General features: G+C 36.9%; 2 protein-coding genes, 1 long non-coding RNA gene and 3 other non-coding genes across 9 annotated transcripts in view; 2 read left to right on the forward strand and 4 right to left on the reverse strand.

Annotated features, from left to right (window-relative positions):
- Positions 1 to 7,073, forward strand: part of LOC127425695 (CTP synthase 1-like) — a 32,791-nt gene extending 25,718 nt beyond the window's left edge. For all 3 annotated transcript variants that reach the window (XM_051671924.1, XM_051671926.1, XM_051671927.1), the window contains 9 exons: positions 713 to 801; positions 1,074 to 1,168; positions 1,252 to 1,314; positions 1,397 to 1,440; positions 1,561 to 1,657; positions 1,747 to 1,802; positions 2,065 to 2,161; positions 5,972 to 6,116; positions 6,318 to 7,073. In XM_051671924.1, the coding sequence (XP_051527884.1) occupies positions 713 to 801; positions 1,074 to 1,168; positions 1,252 to 1,314; positions 1,397 to 1,440; positions 1,561 to 1,657; positions 1,747 to 1,802; positions 2,065 to 2,161; positions 5,972 to 6,116; positions 6,318 to 6,414 (783 nt within the window). In that variant the 3' untranslated portion in view covers positions 6,415 to 7,073. The remainder of the gene's footprint in view (positions 1 to 712; positions 802 to 1,073; positions 1,169 to 1,251; positions 1,315 to 1,396; positions 1,441 to 1,560; positions 1,658 to 1,746; positions 1,803 to 2,064; positions 2,162 to 5,971; positions 6,117 to 6,317) is intronic.
- Positions 6,967 to 9,666, reverse strand: LOC127425731 (uncharacterized). 2 transcript variants are annotated; one of them, XR_007894659.1, is made up of 5 exons: positions 9,627 to 9,666; positions 8,143 to 8,203; positions 7,696 to 7,779; positions 7,360 to 7,510; positions 6,967 to 7,171 (listed from the first exon to the last, which is right to left on the reverse strand). It is a non-coding gene; the product is annotated as an uncharacterized LOC127425731 (long non-coding RNA). The 2 variants fall into 2 exon arrangements; XR_007894658.1 differs by lacking the exon at positions 9,627 to 9,666 and adding an exon at positions 9,408 to 9,612.
- LOC127425759 (small nucleolar RNA SNORD99) lies at positions 7,245 to 7,317 on the reverse strand. Its single transcript, XR_007894669.1, has one exon. It is a non-coding gene; the product is annotated as a small nucleolar RNA SNORD99 (small nucleolar RNA).
- LOC127425762 (small nucleolar RNA SNORD103/SNORD85) lies at positions 7,579 to 7,661 on the reverse strand. Its single transcript, XR_007894671.1, has one exon. It is a non-coding gene; the product is annotated as a small nucleolar RNA SNORD103/SNORD85 (small nucleolar RNA).
- Positions 7,842 to 7,977, reverse strand: LOC127425763 (small nucleolar RNA SNORA16B/SNORA16A family). Its single transcript, XR_007894672.1, has one exon. It is a non-coding gene; the product is annotated as a small nucleolar RNA SNORA16B/SNORA16A family (small nucleolar RNA).
- A 4,751-nt stretch (positions 9,667 to 14,417) lies between the features above and the next one.
- On the forward strand, positions 14,418 to 19,665 carry LOC127425720 (ras-related protein Rab-39B-like). The gene is made up of 2 exons (XM_051671984.1): positions 14,418 to 14,661; positions 18,484 to 19,665. Exons 1-2 carry the CDS (start codon positions 14,447 to 14,449, stop codon positions 18,908 to 18,910), a joined length of 642 nt encoding a protein of 213 aa, XP_051527944.1. The 5' UTR covers positions 14,418 to 14,446; the 3' UTR covers positions 18,911 to 19,665.
- The last annotated feature ends 347 nt before the right edge of the window (positions 19,666 to 20,012 follow it).

Below are 20,012 nucleotides of genomic sequence, written 5' to 3' on the forward strand. Positions count from 1 at the left end.
TACTGCCATTTTCAAACATTTTCCAAAAGTTGTTCGTCCGCACTGAAACGTCTAAACGTGTCACATGAAGACAAATACGTCACCGTTTTCAAATATCTCAGTTTTCTCTATCCACGCTACAATGCAAAGATGGTGTATTCCGGTTTATTTGTGCATTTTTGCTGGACACGCTGTCTCGTGGACGGAAGGCCAAAGCATAGCGAAATTAGTGCAAACAAAATGTATTACTGTGGACGGCCTTAATATGAAACAATACCATTTTTGTCAAAATATCACAGTTATTGTTACTACTGTTAAGTCGTGTTCAATTTTAGTATGGGTGATTATTTGTAATTTGAAAAACTTATTTTGGCGCATTTACATTGTTGCTCTTTTCTTCAGTGCTGTTTAGCATGTCAGAGATGTTTTACTGTTTGAGAGGTTTGAGTTCCTCTATTGCGTGAAATTACCTTGTGCGATTATTAAACCACAAAGGGCTGCCATTTAAATAAATAAATAAATAAATAAATAAATAGTCTGCTAGTGCTGCTCACTTCAAAGATTTGAACCCACCAGTTCAGAAACACTGGTGAAGAGTTTCATAAGCATTTTGTCATGTGAGGCCACAGACTTAAACACTTTTAAATCATCATCAGAAGAAATAATAGTTCACCCAAAAGTAGAAATCTTGTCAATAAGTACTTTATCTCTCTCTCTCTCTCTCTCTCTCTAGTATATTGACTCTGCAGATTTGGAGCCCAATAGATTACAGGAAGAGCCAGTGAAGTATCATGAAGCCTGGCAGAAGCTGTGCAGTGCAGAGTAAGTATCACTGTTTAGTGCATAATTTAATTATGGCCACAATGAAATCGATTTTGCTTAATCAGCCGACAACTTACAAGGTGATTTAAATCCCTTTAACAATTTTTTTTTTTTTTTTTTTTAATGTGGCAAAGATGTTTTTAAAACCCATTCAACCTAGATTTTTCATATGGTTGTTCTGAGTTGGCAAGAACCTTTTTTCCTAATAAAATGGTTTACATTTTGTTTATGGATTCCTCTTGGTGTATAGCTAATATTATTGCTGTCTCCAGTGGTATTTTAGTGCCAGGAGGTTTTGGAGTGAGAGGGACAGAGGGCAAGATTCATGCCATAAACTGGGCCAGAAAACAGAAGAAACCTTTCCTGGGTATGATCCCATTGACTGTAATTCTTTAAAATCCTAATATCCTATCACTTTCGTAAATGTTAACAGGACCATTCATCTTTCAGGTGTGTGTTTAGGGATGCAGCTAGCTGTTTGTGAATTTGCTAGGAACGTGTTGGGCTGGACAGGTACATATCCCAGCTTTTCAATTAAATGTACTTCATAATTTACCTTGATGTTGAACGAAGTGTAACTGTTGTTTTATCACAGATGCTAACTCTACAGAATTTGACCCAGAATCAAAGCATCCTGTGGTAAGTAGTAGGTCATGTGTAAGTGTAGATTACAGATTTGCATTTCTGTTTTTTATCAGAAACATAAAGCGGGTAAAATGAATTTGATTGGATAAATGTATTTGATTGGTTGTCTTGCAGGTGATTGACATGCCAGAGCACAATCCAGGGCAAATGGGTGGAACTATGCGGTTGGGAAAGAGACGGACCATTTTCAAGACCAATAATAGCATACTTAGTAAGAGAAATGCATTAAACATACCAATAATTAAATATGTGTTATAATAGTGTTTCCTAAAAGTATGTTTTTTTTTTTTGTTCTCTAAGGAAAACTTTACGTTGACGTAGACTATGTAGATGAAAGACACAGGCATCGTTTTGAGGTAAATCTCCTCCACTTTATTGTATTTGATGTTGTACATTGTTAGTTCATGATACCTCATGTTAATGAACCTAAGTGTAAAGTGTTACCCTTTTTTTTATAGTGTGTACTGTGCAGAATTTTTCCATTCCGAACATAGCCTTTACAATAAAAAAAACATGCATATCAATCGGTCACACATACTTGATTGTTTTGTCACATGGATATAACGGTGTGTATGAAGCAGTTTTTTTTTCTTTTTTTTTTTTTCTTCTTCTTTGCAGGTGAATCCAGAGCTAAAGCAGAACTTTGAGCAGAAAGGCTTCAGGTTTGTGGGTGAGGACGTGGAGGGAGAGAGGATGGAGGTCATTGAGCTGGACGGTACGTGAGAAAACTGAACACAAACACTCTGAGATATGATGAAGAGTAGGATTGGGTCACGATGGTTGACTAGTCATCTAACAATTGAATAGGCAATTTTTGTATGCTTTAATATTTTGGCAGTGCTGAAAAGAAAAGTTGTTTTGAAATCAAGGAAAGTTGGAAGTTTGTTGTTGTTTTTAAATAGTAAGTAGTGTGGATTGGTTAAGTGCTCGTGGAACAGATGTGTTTTTAACTGGTTCCTGAATGTTGAGATAGTATAAGCAGATTGTGTGGTGTGCTTGGAAGCTCATTCCACCACAGAGGCACAGAGAGAGTGAATAATCTTGTAATGGACTTTGAGCCTTTTTGCAATGGGACCACCAGGTGTTATTCATTCAGTGACTGCAGAGAGCGAGTTGGGACATAGCTCTGGAGAAGTGAATTGAAGGAAGAGGGTGCTGTTCCATTGGCTGTCCTGAAGGCCAGAGTAAAAGCCTTGAATTTGATGTTGGCAACTACAGGAAGCCAGTGGAGTGAACTCAAGAGTGAGGTGACGTGAGCCCTTTTTGGCTGATTGAAGATCAGATGTGCTGCTGCATTCTGAACCACCTGCAGCAGCGTAATCGTGCTAGCTGGAAGGCCAGCCAACAGAGCATTGCAGTAGTCCAGTCTTGATATGACAAGAGCTAGAAACACGAGCATATTCAGACATGAAAGGTCCAATTTTCCTGATGTTATAAAGCGTGAATCTGTAAGACCGGGTGGTTGATGAGATGTGGGCGGTGATGTTAAGTTGGTCATCTACCAGCACTCCCAGGTTCTGGGCTGTTCTGGGTGGTGTTAGCCTTAAAAACGAGTTCATCAAAGTATTGTTGTATTCAGGTACATATTTATTATACATGTTGCCAAAAATAAATCAGTCAAGTATTTTATGCTTGATCTTGAGTCGCTAAAAGATGCACTCAGTACCTTTTGTCTTTGTATCATCTTGGACTAACACTGACACCTAGCGGCTTGGATGCAGCATCATTTAAAATCAGTAGTTTTCAAATGTCATTGTAGAAATGTAGAATTCACAGTCAGTCATGATTACTTTAATCAGTGAGTGAAAGTGTCAAATAACAGGACGGTTACTGAGATTAAGCAAGTAGTATTCGGCTGGTCATGTGATTCTAACATGGCAGCCCCCATGTGTGGACCCTCTCCATGTAGAATAAAACAGCTTTTATAAGGTTACTGATATGACTAGAGTTTTCATTTAAATGTGAGTGGTCATAATTATTTTAATGTAATTATTTTATTTGCTTACAAATTAGAAGTGTTCCATTTCCATAACTTATGAAATATCATTATTTTACTGTACACCATACTTTCAAACATACAGTCAAAACATCATACAGATCAGAAAGTTCTTGGGTAGAATACAACAATTATTGTCACTCGCATGCCAAATATATATCGAGTAAAAGCCCCAGGAAAAAAAGCAGAGTTTATAAGTTGTAAACAGATGTGTCTTTTTGTCATGTTTTTGTTTGTAACATCATTAAACATAAACGGAATATAAAAACAGCAGATGCCTCCGTAAAACTAAACGAGTCCAAATACAATGTGACACGATCACTGATCAGTTCATATGATGCATAGATCTTAAAATAGTCCTGGAGAAAATGTGCAACTACACAGATATTTTTTTTTTGTCATCCTGGGGCACTGTTTCTGGTTACAAAGCAGACCAATCACAGCTGTTGTGGTCTGCGTTAACGTGATGCGTTGTTACAATTTTACAGAGTTGCACGTCAAGCTACAGCAGGGGTACTCAATAGGCGGACTCCGGTCCAGATCCAGACCGAAGGACACTTCATTCCGGACCAAGAACTAAATCTTTGTGTTAGTTATCTGACACCTAGCTAAGTGATTGTGTAAGCATACGTGTATATGCGCGCGGAGCTGGAATAGCGCGTTCCAAAGCACGTCCAGCGCTACACGCTTATTCCTGCTCTCCACGCGTTGCCTCTCTACCAGCTATAGACATGAGGTGCCGCATAAAGCCTGAATTACTGTACGTAGTTGCAGGTGCGGTTATTTTAAAAGTAGTAGCAGAGACCCTGCTACTATCTTTCGCTTAAACACACTGTAGAAAACAAAAATGAAGCAAAGTGAAACTATCTTCATCTGTCTGATATGTGATTCAGATGGTTCAGCTATGCCAGGTTTGTGTCAGGATGTTTATTCTATATAAATTTAGCTTCACTTATCAGCATGTTAGGAGCCTTTTTTTATAATAAACAGATTGTTGTTCTAATTTTGTGAAAATTAATCAGATGTCATCATTGCATGGATGGCAAGGAAAGCCTGTTTATACTTAAATTAAGCAAACAGTATTTTAATGCTTCACTGTTTTATAAATTGTTGGTTTGTTTGTTAGTAGATTCTCACTAAGTAAAATATAAAAAATGGTCAATTCAGACTTGTATTTGTATACATTTTCTCTCATGGGACACCCCTGAACCCCCATATAATATTTTTTTATCCGTCAAAAGGTCTCCTATGTCCCATACACATACTATATATTCTGAATGTAAAAATATTTAAACACAAAAACTGGACTGCTGTCATTCAGCTTCAAAACGAACTGTTGATCTTTTAATATTCATTTCCAAGTGCCCTCGACTGATGATGTCTTGATGAAATATTTTAATCCTTTGGTAGAAGATTCCTCAGACACCACTATTTTGGGGTATATTTATTTCTTTACAAAGTACTATTGCTGCCAATGTAGCAAATTATAAAAACTATTCAAAAATACAACTTAGCCAAATATATTTAATCTCAGTTTTTCACAAGTCCTGACATTTAATCGTAGAAAACATTCCCTGTCTTCTACTTTATTTTAAGAATGTGAAATGTCAGAATAATAATAGAGAGAATGATTTATTTCAGCTTTTATTTCTTTCATCACATTCCCAGTGGGTCAGAAGTTTACATATACTTTGTTAGTATTTGGTAGCATTGCCTTTAAATTGTTTAACTTGGGTCAAACGTTTTGGGTAGCCTTCCACAAACTTCTCACAATAAGTTACTGGAATTTTGGCCCATTCCTCACATGGAGAAAAAGCGTTGTTTATGCTGCAAATTAAAGTCCACATCCCAGAAGTGAAGTGATCGCTGTCTTGTTTATTAGCGCATTAATGAAGAGCGTTTTCCAATGCCTCCGGTATTGTGTGTTATTGTGTGTCATAGCTGTTACTGTCAAGCTCCAATATGACATTAAAGGAGCATAAAGGCACCATTAAAGTAGTCCATATGACTCATGCATTATCTTCAAAGTCCCTTGAATCCATACATTAGTTTTGTGAATCGCAAAGGATTCATTTAATCAGTAAGTATGTTGTCTGCATGTGCAGCGTGCTTAAGTGAATGAGCGCTGCTCACCCCCCACTTTCTCCCCTGCCCCACCCACTAAGGCCCTTGTTCTCACGGCTGTCCATGCCCAGTTGAGTTGCTTTTTTTTAAGTTTGAGAGGCAGACTTAAAGTGGACTGGTTCATGACCCTTTAAAGATCCGACAGAAATATGTGATGTGCAATGATTCCTGAAATATTCTCAGGTCATTCGGCGCGAACATGGTGCGCACAGATGGAGGCACTGAGTAACATTATCCATTCCAACAGTGATAAACCCAATGAAGATCATCTCACATTCTGACTTTTGATGTCTGAGACCAAAAGTAGACAGTTTTTTCTCAGCATAGGTGATTTAAGAACAGTAACTTTGTTCTGAGCCTGCATGAAAAAAAAAATGCTGTTTGGCACACTCTTTCTTGTTGCAGATCACCCGTATTTTGTTGGTGTTCAGTATCATCCGGAGTTCACATCCAGACCCATTAAACCTTCTCCACCGTACTTTGGCCTGCTATTGGCTGCTGCTGGGAGACTTTCAGGTTACCTTCAGAAAGGCTGTCAGCTTTCACCAAGGTATGGACCCGTGTTCCCTGAGCTTCAATATATACATTTATCTTATCCAAGGTCCTGCTCTAAAATCTTACCATGGCAAAAACTGGGTGATGTCTCTGGAAGAATAGACCTTGTACACATGGTGATTTTAGCATTCTTCAACAGCTGCAATGTAATTTAACAAGCTTTGCAGGAAATAACTCTTTTTTTTTGTCTTCACAGAGATACATACAGTGACAGTGGCAGCACTTCTCCAGACTCAGAGATTGCAGACTTCAAACTACCCTTGACTAAAGATACATGTGATTTGATGCCCTAGACATTGTATCATTTTCAGGAAAAAAGCTTTTTATTTTGCTTCATGAAGGTATGATAGGCAGTTAAGTTGTCCAGCTTTTTATGCAAAGTGTTTATTTCCTCAGGCAAGGCCAATTACATTTGTCAACTGATTATGGATTGTTTGGGAGAGAAAGAGATCACAATAGACTGTGTTAGGTGTGATTGCACCTAAGTTTATTTAAAAAAAAATTATAGGAATGAGTCCCATGCTTAAGTGTTTCTCAAAGCCATAGTTGTCATGTTTTAACTGGTTTCCATTAACTGTATTGGGTGGGAACCCTTAAGTTTAGAAATTCTGTGGTCAGAAGGGAGCATGTGTAACTTTTTGATGGTTTGACAATTGTATATGACTCCCTCACTGTGCAGTAATGAGCTGCCTTCATGTAATCAAACCAGTTGCTACATTAAGACATCAGGGATATGATGGACTTTGCATTGGAGTCTGATTCTGTACTATAACTGTTTGCAGTATTTAAATAAAGTATTTAAGATGTTCTGTACCATTCTTAATGAGAAGTGTTAAATGCCACACTCAAGATGGATAAAGCTGCTTTTATTGGCTTAAATCACAAAGCTTATAGATCCACAAACATCCAATAAAGTGTAAGATACAGCCAAACTCAAGGCTCCCTCAGAGAACAGAGATAAACAGCTTTTGCTCTTTGTGTTGATCTTGCCTCACTTCACCTACACCAGGACCAAAACGGTCTTGACTCCATCAGGGAGTCACTGGGTACCTTGGAAGGGAAAAAAAAAAAAAAACCTTAAAGTTAGTCATTACACAGTTTAGAGTAATTGGACTTAAACTAATACTGATCTCAGTCCCATATCCGCAAGTTTCATCCAGCAGTCACCATTAAAAACAGTATCATCCTTGATCAGGAAGTAGGTTGAAACTACATTGTTAGAGTTGATGCAGACATACCCAGACTTGTGTAAATCCATTATCAGAAGCCATCAGTGCACTTCTGGGACCACAGATCCTTAGGAACAGCGCCAAAGCCAAGAATATTAACTTGGATGGTACCAGTTAGTTCATTTCTGGAGAGGGCTCAGTCTTACAGGATGAGTGCCATCTGATGAGGCAAAATAGAAAAAGTCAACCAAGACAGACACTTAAACATGTACATGTTATAGACTAACAGCTGGCTCAGAAAATGAGGTTATGATAGTCTCATTACAGAGGAACTCTCTCAGATAGGGCAAGTTCTTGTCATCATAGCCAGTGTGAAAGCAGAAGAGCTACAAAACCACAACCAACCTGTTTAGATACAAAATCATTCAGCTCATTTCAATGAGGTCACTCATCCTTCTGATATTGTGGACCAAAACAGTGACACCAAACCTGCAAGAAAGTGACCATCAGGCAGGGCTACATAATGTAATGCATCTAAACCCACATGTTGCAATTGTCCTTTTCCTTAATGTTGCTGGGACAGCTACAGGTCAACTGTACAGCGACCGTCGGTAAAAGTGTTGCTTTTGGCTCCCGTTTGACCGAACCGGTTATGGATGAACAGGAACGACTTCGATCAGGGCCACACAGAGTGAAATTACCAATCCTAATCATACCAGTTATAACTGGCATTCATGAGGTAACCAACATCAAATGAAAGTTTGTTATAAGAAATCGTAAATGTAGAACAGTTCGACTGCAGATGGCACTAAAATTAGAAGCACCAGATGTTTAGTGTAAAAACCACACTACCTCTGCTGCAATGGCGATGGAGGTTCATTGTGACTGGAAACACCAATACTACAGACAACACCTGAAAAACAAAATAAACAGGCAGTAAGTTAATTTCTGGGGCGTCAGTAGGGCAAGACAATAATAATTTACTCCAGCTCCGATTAAGTTGCCAGTTCATCTTTTTCTGTAGTCTCAAATCAGAAATAGTGAAGCCTGGCTGGCAAATAAAGTCACTCGACACTGTTCTTATCAATTAATTGCTCGAAACAATTGTGGCCGTTTTGCTAAACCGTTTGAGTTAATCGGACTGCTCCTGCGCAGTGTTGCCAACTTTGAGACTTTTCGCGCTAGATTGTGACTTTGACCCCATTTGCAAGTAAAAGCCCTCTAGTGACTAGCGACAATTTTAGCAACTTTTGTAGTCTGCTTTAGCGATATTCTTCTACATCTGGCCAAACAAATCAGCTCTATCGTGAACGATGTCCAATTTCTCAGTTTTCTAGCACCCCCATGTGTTTCAAGTAATATGACTGACCTGCACGCCATCAGGAGTTGAATTTGTGCATACGGATGTTCTATAAATCAAATTACTGACGAGCTCTCGTGTTAGGGTTTGTTGCGACAATCTCAACCATTGTCAATTCACGTGCATGCTACGTTTAAAAAAGTCAGCCTAAAACGAGAGGAGCATTTAGAAATTATCTAGCAGGGGGAGAGAATGGATATGAACCCCTGATCTATAATACAGTGTAGAGAGAAGTGATATGAACAGATGAGGCGTCACAGTCATGGTGACACAGTAAAATCACATATATATATATATATATATATAAAAAAATGTAAAAAAAAATTCAAACAGCGCCACGCGAGGCATTAGGCATATAGGTCAATTTATTAAAAAAAAAAAAAAAACACAACACCTTTAAGAAGAATTGCTGTAGCGCTTTACGCCAATTCATTTACGTACGTAAATGGCATCTTACGTAATAACGTCATCGCGTGATTTAACTACTTTTAGCGACATTTCAGCGAGACTTTGGCTACTACCAATAAGAAATAGTTGGCAACACTCGGGAGCAGAATCACTTCGATTTTTCACACGGTAAAACGGTCCCTGATGTCTTCACATTTTAAAAAACGCCCCGTTTAATTTCATACAAAGCATGTGGGCTAACAATTGTGACTTAAACGATCTTGCACTTAAGCAAGTTGCTTTAAGCCATAAAACGATCAAAAAGCGGCTTGTTTTACACTATTTAGAAAGTGCTCCTAACAAAACTCACATTTTTGGTGAGAAAGGCAAAGTTTAGAAACCTTTTCAGTCGACCCCAGACCATGCCGCCTGTGACTAAGAATACTGCAAAATTTCATAATACTCCGCCCTAAAAGTCAATAATTTCAATCTGGAATAACGCTGGAATAACCAATGAACAACTTTAAGAGAACAGACTATTAGAAAAATAAAATGCGGCCTCGATGTTAAAGGATTAAAAACCACTCACCTCCATACTCCAGCTAGACTGCGTTGTAAAGGAGGGCGAGTAAACGTGACGCGACAATTTATATAGAGCTCCTCGACGCTGATTGGTTGAATAAGATGGCTCGGCCGCAACGCTTGATGGGATATGTAGTTTCGAATTAGAAACTAACAGCTATTTATTTTTATCTGATATATCTTATAAAGTCAGATAACGAACTGACACGACTTCTATATTGAATTGGTAAAGAAAATGATCATGTTTGTCCTACATTTCTGTTTAGGATCCTTACATTGAAGATCTCTCATTATGCATATTTGTTAAAAAGGAGATTAGAATTAGAATCAGATTTATCCTTTTATAGTGTTTATATTGACAAGACCTGCTGATAAAAGCAAATACTATAACATCCCATAGACCTTTTTCACAGACTGTGATGATGCGTTTCCCCCTTATTTATCAGCGTAAATCTCACAAATTATTATTTTTTTAAATATTGAGTGTAAGTTTATAACATTATGCTTTGTGTTATAATACCCTGGAATTAGTTCTAAAAAATGAATTACCACAGCTGCGAGGATGTTTCTATTACAGCTGCTGAGAGAGTGACAGTAAGGCATTTTCTCCATCTGACTGACTTAATCCACCACTCTCTTATTTTTTAACTCTTCTGTAAAGTCATTCAAACGTCATAGTGGATTTTTTTCTTTTGGTCTTGGAGCAAATGAGTAAGTGAAAATAATACTTGCTGTAATCTCCCATTCACCGCTGTGGAAGTTTACCCTGCAATCATTTACTTCCGCGTTCCAAAACCCGGAGTGTGAAAAAGGTCTATTAATCAGCTAAGATAAAATGCTGCTTATAGCCTTTGCCCAAATAAACAATGCAGTAAAAAATCAAACCACGTGTGGATGTAAAGAGCACAGATTCCATCTATTTGCAGACTAGGCCATACAGGAATTCACTGTGAGAATTCTGTGATTGGGATTAGGTGGAACACTAGTCAGCTGATTCAGATAACCCCATTAAGCTCTTTATCTCCTTTTTTAAACTGCAGGGCTTTTGAAAGCATATGGTGAAACAGAAGTGGCTTTAAACCTGGGTTGACTACTCAAATTCCTGAGCATTTAGATGAAGTGTGATACAGCAGCTGCTGCTCCAATGGCTCATCCATTTCAGCACCGTGGACAGAGCAAATGCAGACTACCTCACCGTGATTTGCCCTGATTTAGATTGCTTTCCAATCTTTTGGCTAATGACAATTCCTTTATGTTACATTACTGATAGATGGATAGATGGATGGATGGATGGATGGATAGATAGATAGATAGATAGATAGATAGATAGATAGATAGATAGATAATTTATATAAATGATCCATTATTTATATGTATTATTCATTAATTATCCATATTATTATAATATATATTTTATATGAATATTTTTTCATATTGCACTGTGAAAAGTATACATATTTAATGTTCGTTCATTTATTTATGGTTATAATTAAATAGAATGTTCCTAAAACTTTAGGAATTTGTTCCCAAAAAAATAACCAAATGGTAACCATACGCTAACATCTGTGTTTGCTGGGTTGGAAGAGGACCTGCAGAAAGCATGGACCAATCAGCAACTGTTAAATGGGTGAATAACTTGTATCCTACTTTATTTTGAACAGAAATCCACTAGTATACACATTTCATTATTATAAAATTATTATATTGTTGATACATGCATGTGGTTAGAAACAAAATATTATTTAAATTAGTACACCAGAGACCAGAAACATCACGAGCAGGCTTTGATAATGCACGGCCAGAAGTTATTTAAAAATGTAACGAATAAAATTCATGGCAGAAAGATTCACAAGTATGATATTTGGTAAGTAAAATCACTTTATTTCAGACAGAGAGTATAATAAAGTGGTGAAGTAGCCAGGGCCGTAACCACAATATACATTGGGGGCACAAATCACCACCAATAATCAGATATGGCCAGATTGTCCCCCCTCAATAATTAATATGCTTGTTGATGATGCAGTCCATTATGCACCGCTGTCTAATTGTCATTAAGTTGTTGCAGGAATAACATAATGGTTTAAACAAGTTTAATTGTTAGCATGCTCAGTATCTAACACCACTCGTCAATGTTATTTGAGATAGCCTATCAAATCGATGAAGGCATCAGCAAGCATTTCATGTTAAGAGTGTTAGTGTCATGTAAGATGTAAGTATCAAACCAAACATGCAATATTTGCCCACTGTTTTATGATTGAAATGTTGTACCGACCAACAGTAATTTCCAAGGGTGCAAACTATTCACCATTTGGCGAAATTCACCTATTTGAATTGGAAGCATGCCATGTACAGTATGTGACTCTTATGTCATTCATAATTGTGAATGTGAAAACATTAACGGGAGTAGTTTTCAGCGTATCAGGTTTAAGACAAAGAGCGAATGTGTGTATATTGTAATAGAATTGAATGAATGTTTATCTGGACAGCTTTTGAAGTAGCTTTTTAGAAAATTCACTTGACATTGTCTAAAAAAAAAAAAAATAATAATATCTATAAAACACAAAGTAGGAGCGTTATCACCCTCAGATTAGAAGTAGAACATGGTAAGACCTGTGACTTGTGGCCTCCATTGTGTTTTTAGGTTTTGGCAAAGACAGTGTCATATAGCAAATATTACTAGATAATAATTTAAAATCAATTTAAGATTTTCTAAATAATTTCTTTATGTCTTTAATTAATTCAGATTTTTTTTTTTTTTTTTTTACAGCATCTCCTAAGAATCTTCTTTTAAAAGAGACCATTTTATTTTGAGGATGAGCCACCAGTTAAAGGAGTAGTTCGTCTAAAAATGGAAAATTTTCTTTTACTCACTCATTTACTCACCTTTATGTTGTTCAAAACCCACATGCTTTTACTTTTTCTTGGAATATAAAAATCTATATTTTAAGCAGCTTAATTCCATAGAATAACTATTTATAGTGTGCAGGAGCTGTCAAGCTTCATAAAGGACAAATACTATAAATACATTACACAACCCGCTAAGAATATACGTCGATGCGAGTGAAAACACTGGAGACCAGAAATTGAAAACAGTCGAATTGTGGAACACCTCCACCTTCAGGAAAAAGGTGGATAATTGCCGCATACTTGAGGTTGCGCGCGACAAAAATGATGTCATCGTGACATTGGTGGATGTGCGCTTTGATTTCACTAGACCCCACGCGGCGGTGTGCATCCCATTTTTTTGTAACTGAGCGCATTAAAAAATGAACAACTTGTGTGAGGCAACATTGGCTATATTGTTAAACATGTTCAGATACACTGCAAACATACAAAAACAAACCAACAATAACAAAAACACAATAAAAGTAGATTAATAATAGTAATAAAATAAATATAAGAGGGGTTTCAAAAGAAAAAAGATCATTGATCTGTTAAGTTAGATAAATCAAACATTTTAACAAATCTATTTGCTTGATTATTTTTTACAAAGCTTTACCATCTTATAATAACATTGCCGTTCTATCAGAAACACATTAAAATTAGGTTTATTTTCAGACCATTTCATCATATGGATAATGAATCTTCCATAAATCGAAATAGAAGTTTGGTGCTTTTTATTACAAAGGTTCTTAAGATTTTTAAATTGCCAAAAAAACATTGAGGGCATAAAGAAATAACACAGGTTAATGAAAATTAAGTAAATTTGCCTTATTCTTGAAACACGAGCAGAACAAAATTGTGTGCAAATAGTTAGTAAAACAATTATTGTGCAAATTGTGGCATTTATTTAAATGGAAAATTTACATAAGCATTTACACACACATTTGTTTTACTTATGTTTCATGAATTAGGCAAATTTACTGCTCAGTCACTATACACTGCATGTTAGCATTTCTATAAGAGTTTATGTGAATGTAAGCATTTCAATGTACATTTTAGAAGCATAAAATATAGTAGAGGTGCCTTCTACACACTAAATGTCGCAGAGAGTGTAACATTGCTCTTTAGATTTGAATTGTTTTTAATAGTTTGTGTGAAAAATGTTTAATACTGTAGCATATCCCCAGGGTGTGCTGAGTGACTCCAGCCAGGTCTCCTAAACAACCAAATTGCGGCCTACACTACATAATATTCACGAACAGGGGCACAGTAATCATTTCAAAAGGAGAGAACGATTAGCGCAAGACGAACATAAATATATAAGATATATTTTTAAGGCTCTCAATCGATTAAAATGTTTTATTTAATTAATTACATGATTGACCAGTGAATTTTAACTTTTGCATTTGTACATTTAGACATTTGCTGTGTGAAAGACACAGCGTAAACACAAGTGCGGGGGAGGAACTTTGGTTTTATTGAAAGTGAGGGGGGACATGTCTCCCCCGCATCCCCTTGTATTCTACGCCCCTGTTCACGAAAAATAGGCAACATCGTTCAAATGTTTTGTGCTGTAAAACATTTTTTTTTTTTTTTTTTTTTAACATCTAAACTAACTAATTTTATTCCATTCAAAAATGTTTTATAAGCATTATTCATTGGCTATAGGCTAATATCAACAGAATGATCAAGGCGCCTCACACAACAGCATATATTTAGCAACAGATTGGCAGATTGAATGAAGTAATTCGGTTCATTTTCAGTAGTTACACATTAGTTAAAGACAATGAGCTTTGATATGTGGGAATCATTGCACATTTACCGTCATCACATGACTGCAGCATTACATCCACCTCTCTCTCTCTCTCTCTCTCTCTCTCTCTCTCTTTCAGTTTAAACCCCGTGTGCCGGGCGCTTTGTCTGGAGCTCTACACTCGCCATGCCATGGATACTTTATGGCAATACCAGTTCAGGATCATTCTACTGGGCGACTCGACGGTGGGCAAATCATCTTTACTGAAGAGGTTCACGGATGGCATATACAGCGATGTCGCGGACCCGACGGTCGGTGTGGATTTCTACGCCCGTTCACTAGACATCGAACCGGGGGTGAAAATCAAACTACAGCTGTGGGATACAGCCGGACAAGAGCGATTCAGGTTATTATTATTATTATTATTATTATATGTCCCATCTGCTGACTGTTTAGGTTAACCATCCCTATGTACCAAGTGCTATGCATCAAATAATTTCAGCACATATAATGAATTATTTCACATGACATGGTGAAATAATAATGAAAATATGATGGCAAGTGTGCATAGTACGTGCATTTATGATGTCATTGGTTGGAGTGTAGAGCTGGGTTGTAGGGCAGCCCTTATTTTTAATGTAATCAAACATAATTTTTTGTGTTTGCATTTCTATGTCATCATTTCCCTGTTGGGTTTCGTGTAATTCAGTGCAAGCAGGCATGCACACAGGCCTATAGAGTGTTTATGAATGAGTTACACAGATTTGTTCCAGCTCATCTCATATGCATCAGCTGTTTGGAATCTGTAGTAGGCTTGTGTTTAGCTGGATTGTCTCTGGTCCTGATGTCTTTGACCTGTATTCGGAAGCACTGCTTGCCTTCGGGGTACCACAGACATTCACTTTCTTGGCTTTTTAGATGAACAGACCATACATGAAATTGAAACAAGCTACCACGACAGGCCTTAATTTATTTCTGAATACAGTTTTAGATATAGTCAGACAGAGTGAAATATGATTTTCTCATATATAATGCCAGAGAATGGAGCACACTTAAAATGGACATACAAGTTCTGGGTTCAACCATTTTTTACGAGATTATCTTAAAATTATCTTATAATAGATTTTTCCCTTCTTTTCTTAAAAAAAATGGTTTCACTGAGGCACTTACAGTGGAAGTCAATGGGGCCAATCCGTAAACATTAAAATACATAAGTATAGCCGCAAGATGTAAACAATATGCATGTTAACATGATTTTAGTGTGAAAAAAAAATAAAAAATCATCTACTAAACTTTTCTGTTTAAAGTTATATCCAATTTTACAATTTTGTTGCCATTGCGACACCATAAACCCTAAAACGACTTCTAAAATCGACGATTTAAACAACTTCACAGTTGAAATAATACACAAGTATTAACAGAAGAATGAAATTAATTCCTTTTATAAAATTATAAGCTTCACATTTCTGCCTTTAAACACTCACTTCCATTGTAAGTGCCTTACCCTAACCTTGATTTTTGCTTCTTTTTTGAGTCGATGAGTTGAGATGAGTCGAAATTATTTTTTTGTGGTAATCAACATTATGCCACAAATGCTGTTGATTGAGTTTAACTTGCATTGAACCCAGAATATTCCTTTTAAACCCTCTACAAACTCTTGCCCCATAGACTTACATTGTAAGTACATTACTGTAAACATGATTTATCCTTGTTTTTACAAACTGGGGGATAAGTCAGAATTATTGTTAAAATTTAAAATTTATTTTCCCTTTGTTAAGGGTTTATAAAAGGGTTTGTTGATGACTAATACCTAAATCATTCACAAATGCATTAGAAATCATTGATATGATGTTATAACAACATGAATAAAATGGTGACTTTTATGCAGTACTTGCTAAATAATGTGCTATTTAGCTCACCTGTTATAAATGCTTAATAACACTTATTCAACATTAGTAACCTATGAAAATGTACCTAAATGTAAAGAGGACAGCTGTGAAGCATTTATTAAGGAGTTGCCAACATAAGAAACCTGTACATAATTTTTAGTATGTTTTAATTGTGATCAGGCTTTATTATATGATTTATTCTTTGAATGAGCATGAAGAGCTGAAAAGTGTTTTTTACAGAGGACTTTAGATAACTAGGAGTAGTTAAGTTGGGACAGCACTCGAAGTAGCACCATTCTTTTGGCATCAACATGACATGGAAAGTGACAACATGAGTGAGTCAAAACATTACAGTAATTAATATAAACACAAAATGACAATACCTCCTATTAATCTCACTACAATTGTCTATTTTTGCTTCATTGTTAAATAAATAATGAATTAGGACATTTTATGTTTTTGATTAATATAAGTATGTATAAGTGTATTTATTAAGCATTTATAACATGTAAGTTAAAATGCTCACTATTTGGCAAGTATTTCATGAAAGTCACCCTTTTTATTCATGTTGTTATAACTTGCATATCAGTGATTTATAATGCATCTGTAAAAGACGTATTAGTCATTAATGAATCCCTTTATAAACCCTCAATAAAGGGAACATTAATGTTAAGTTACTGAAAGCATATTATTTTCTGTGGTCATCATTAAAGGGATAGTTCACCCAAAAACGAAAATTCAGTCATTGTTTACTCACCCCTGTGTTATTTTAACCCTATATGACTTTCTTTCTTTTTCTTAACACAAAGGCAGAAATTGTGAAAAAAAAAATTTTGTGCTCCGTGATGTCATATAATGGCAGTTTATGGTGACTACCACGTAAAGCTACAAAAGAACACAAAAGTATAATTCAGAAGTCTAATAAATTATTTCATGAGACTCATGATTGTTATGAAAGCATTCTATAAGGTTTGGTGAGAAACAAACCGAAATCTACAGTAATGTATTATTTTGTGATACTGTTGACCGACTATTGATCTCCTGTTCGCGTTCATGATAGGGCATGAGAGCAACAGTCCACGCAACCCCCTTATGACATGGGGCGTTCAAGCAAAATCACGTTTTGTTTATCTAAAAACAGGTCTGCCACAGCGATAGTGACAACAAAACACAACACAGCTGCACACATAGAGAGAACAGAACTTACTAAACATGTCTGAAGAGTTTTTAGTTGAAGAATTGATGCATTTCTATGCCCAGCCTTATTTGTTTTAAACAGAGTATTCAGAAATCAAACAGAAACAAAATGAGGTTACAGGCAGCCACAGTCACACCGTGTCCTAACCTGACGGCAAACAACACATGATAAAAGTTATCTTTCCTATGTTAATCAGAGTTTTTGTCCTTACCAGCCGTGATGAGCAATGGTACATTCTATCGATTGTGTGTTTTCTATTTTCAGCATCCCATCGGGAAACTCCGTCCGCTGTCAACTGGTAACGGTCCAAAAACGTTTTCGTAACAGTATATTAAAGCAAGCATCTCATGAGCAGGTTAAAAAACTACTTGATTTTGGTCGAGAATATTACACCTACCAAATGGTTTTGCGGCGGTCTCACTCTCTTCTATTTGTCTGTCACAAATACTCACCAGTTCAGAGGGAGAAGATGAGACTTTTCTGTCTACTCCATCTCTCTCTTTGATTGAGGACTCGGGTTGAAAAAAAGGCTGGGCATAGAAATGCATAAATTCTTTGACTACAAACTCTTCAGACATGTTTAATAAGTTCTGTTCTCCATTTTGTGTGCAACTGTGTTGTGTTCTGTTGTCGCTACCGCTGTGGCAGACTTGTTTTTAGATAAACAAAATGAGTTTCACTTGAACGCTCCATATTGCGAGGGGGCTGCATGAACTGTAGCTCTCATGCCCGATCATGAACACGCACAGGAGATCAACGGTCAGTGAACATTTTCACTAAATAATACATTCGATTTCGGTTTGTTTCTCACCATATCTTATCGTATGCTTTCATAACAATCATGAGTCTCATGGAATAATTTATTAGACTTCTGAATGATACTTTTGTGTTCTTTTGAAGCTTGAAGAGGTGGTCACCATAAAACTGCCATTGTATGACATTACTGAGCACAACATTGTTTCACAAGTTCTCCCTTTGTGTTAAGAAAAAGAAAGAAAATCATTTAGGGTTATATCAACACAGGGTTGAGTAAACAATGATTGAATTTTCATTTTTGGGTGAACTAGTCTTTTAAACTTAACTTGTTTTTTTACAGGAACATTCCAAACATTCTAAACAGTTCTGTTCTTCATCTGCTCAGGTCCATCACCACCTCATACTATCGCAACTCTGTGGGCGGCCTCCTAGTCTTTGACTTGACCAATAGGAAGACCTTCGATCATGTGCGGGAATGGCACCGAGAAGTCAGCGAGCACATCCTGCCTCATCACATGGTCTACATTCTGATCGGCCACAAAAGCGACCTGACCTGTGACCGCAAGGTGTCGCGAGATGAGGCAGAGCAGCTGGCGGCCGAACTCGGCATCCGTTACGTGGAAACCTCGGCCAAGTGCAACAGCAACGTGGAGCGTGCTTTCGAGCTGCTCACAAGGGACATCTATGAGCTGATGAAGATGGGGGAGATCTCCACCCGTGACGGCTGGGATGGGGTCAAAAGCGGCCTCACCGCTAAAGTTCTTTACCCTTCTGATGAGGAAGCGGAGCGAGAGAAGAGCTGCAGCTGCTGACTCCCACAACCCACCTGTAGTCTCTCACGTGTATCTATCGGTTGTTGCTCACCCTGGCTTTCTCTAAGGGTGCCTAAACACTGTAGTTGTGTCAGAGAATGTTGCGAATGGGGATGGTGCATTGCAAGGATGTAGAGGAAAATGCAAGTGTTTGCAGAAGTGATGTGCCCATTTACAATTCACTTTAGACAGATGGGTCTGGTTGTGCTTTGTATTCCCACTTGATTGCAAACTGACCCGGCTCTTTCCATTCTTTGAAAACGGTGCTTATGCATTTCTATTTGTCAAGTGCTCCCTTAGAGCTTGTTTCTAGTGTGTAGGCGCCCGAATGCGTCACATCATGGTCACTGCCTCAGGACCTTGTTCTGGTCTCTGCTCACCTACTGCACTTACCTTGTTGTTGTCTGAGGTTACGGTACAGTTCTCTCAATGCAATGCAATCGCTCAGTTCACTCAAAGATGCTCCTTCCAGTGTGATGAGTGAATAAGTATCAGTGTAATACTATATGTTTGGACTGGAATGGACAGACCTTGCTTCATCTCATATTTTGAAGTCACCAGTGGTTAAAAGAGCTTGCAGTAGTCTCGTGGACAATAACATGTGTTTTTTAAATCTCAGTAGGTTTTCAGTTCACAGTCTAATTCGTACCTTAAAGGACAGGAAGGGAATTTATTCTTTGAAATATTTTTTTTAATTACATTTCATTTTTTGAAATTACATTTTAAAATTACGAATTACGTTCTCTCGCAATACCTTAACCCATACCTAATGAAATTAACCATGGTTTTACTACAGTAACCATATTGTAACCATGATGTTCATGGTAAAACCGTATTAATAATACAGGAAAACCAAAAATATGGTAATTAAAAATCAATCATTATGCACAAAAAAGATGGTTAGTTTTTATAGTTACAGCAATGGTTAATTTGCGGTACATCTACCATGGTTTTTAAAACCATGCTTCTTATCGCAAATAAATAAATAAATAATAAAATAAAAAATCTGTAAACCATACTTGTTCAACAAGTTAACCATTGTGTTACTATAGTCATACTGTAGTAACCTTGTTTTTTTTTTTTTTTTTTTGGACAGAATGAT

This window comes from Myxocyprinus asiaticus, chromosome 34 (genome assembly GCF_019703515.2).
Source record: "Myxocyprinus asiaticus isolate MX2 ecotype Aquarium Trade chromosome 34, UBuf_Myxa_2, whole genome shotgun sequence".
NCBI lineage: Eukaryota > Metazoa > Chordata > Actinopteri > Cypriniformes > Catostomidae > Myxocyprinus > Myxocyprinus asiaticus.

Bases quoted from the DNA above. Each gene is read 5' to 3' on its own strand.
- LOC127425720 (XM_051671984.1), top strand. From the start codon at position 14,447: ATGGATACTTTATGGCAATACCAGTTCAGGATCATTCTACTGGGCGAC. The intron at 14,662-18,483 runs GTTATTATTATT...TCATCTGCTCAG, and splicing joins GCCGGACAAGAGCGATTCAG to GTCCATCACCACCTCATACT.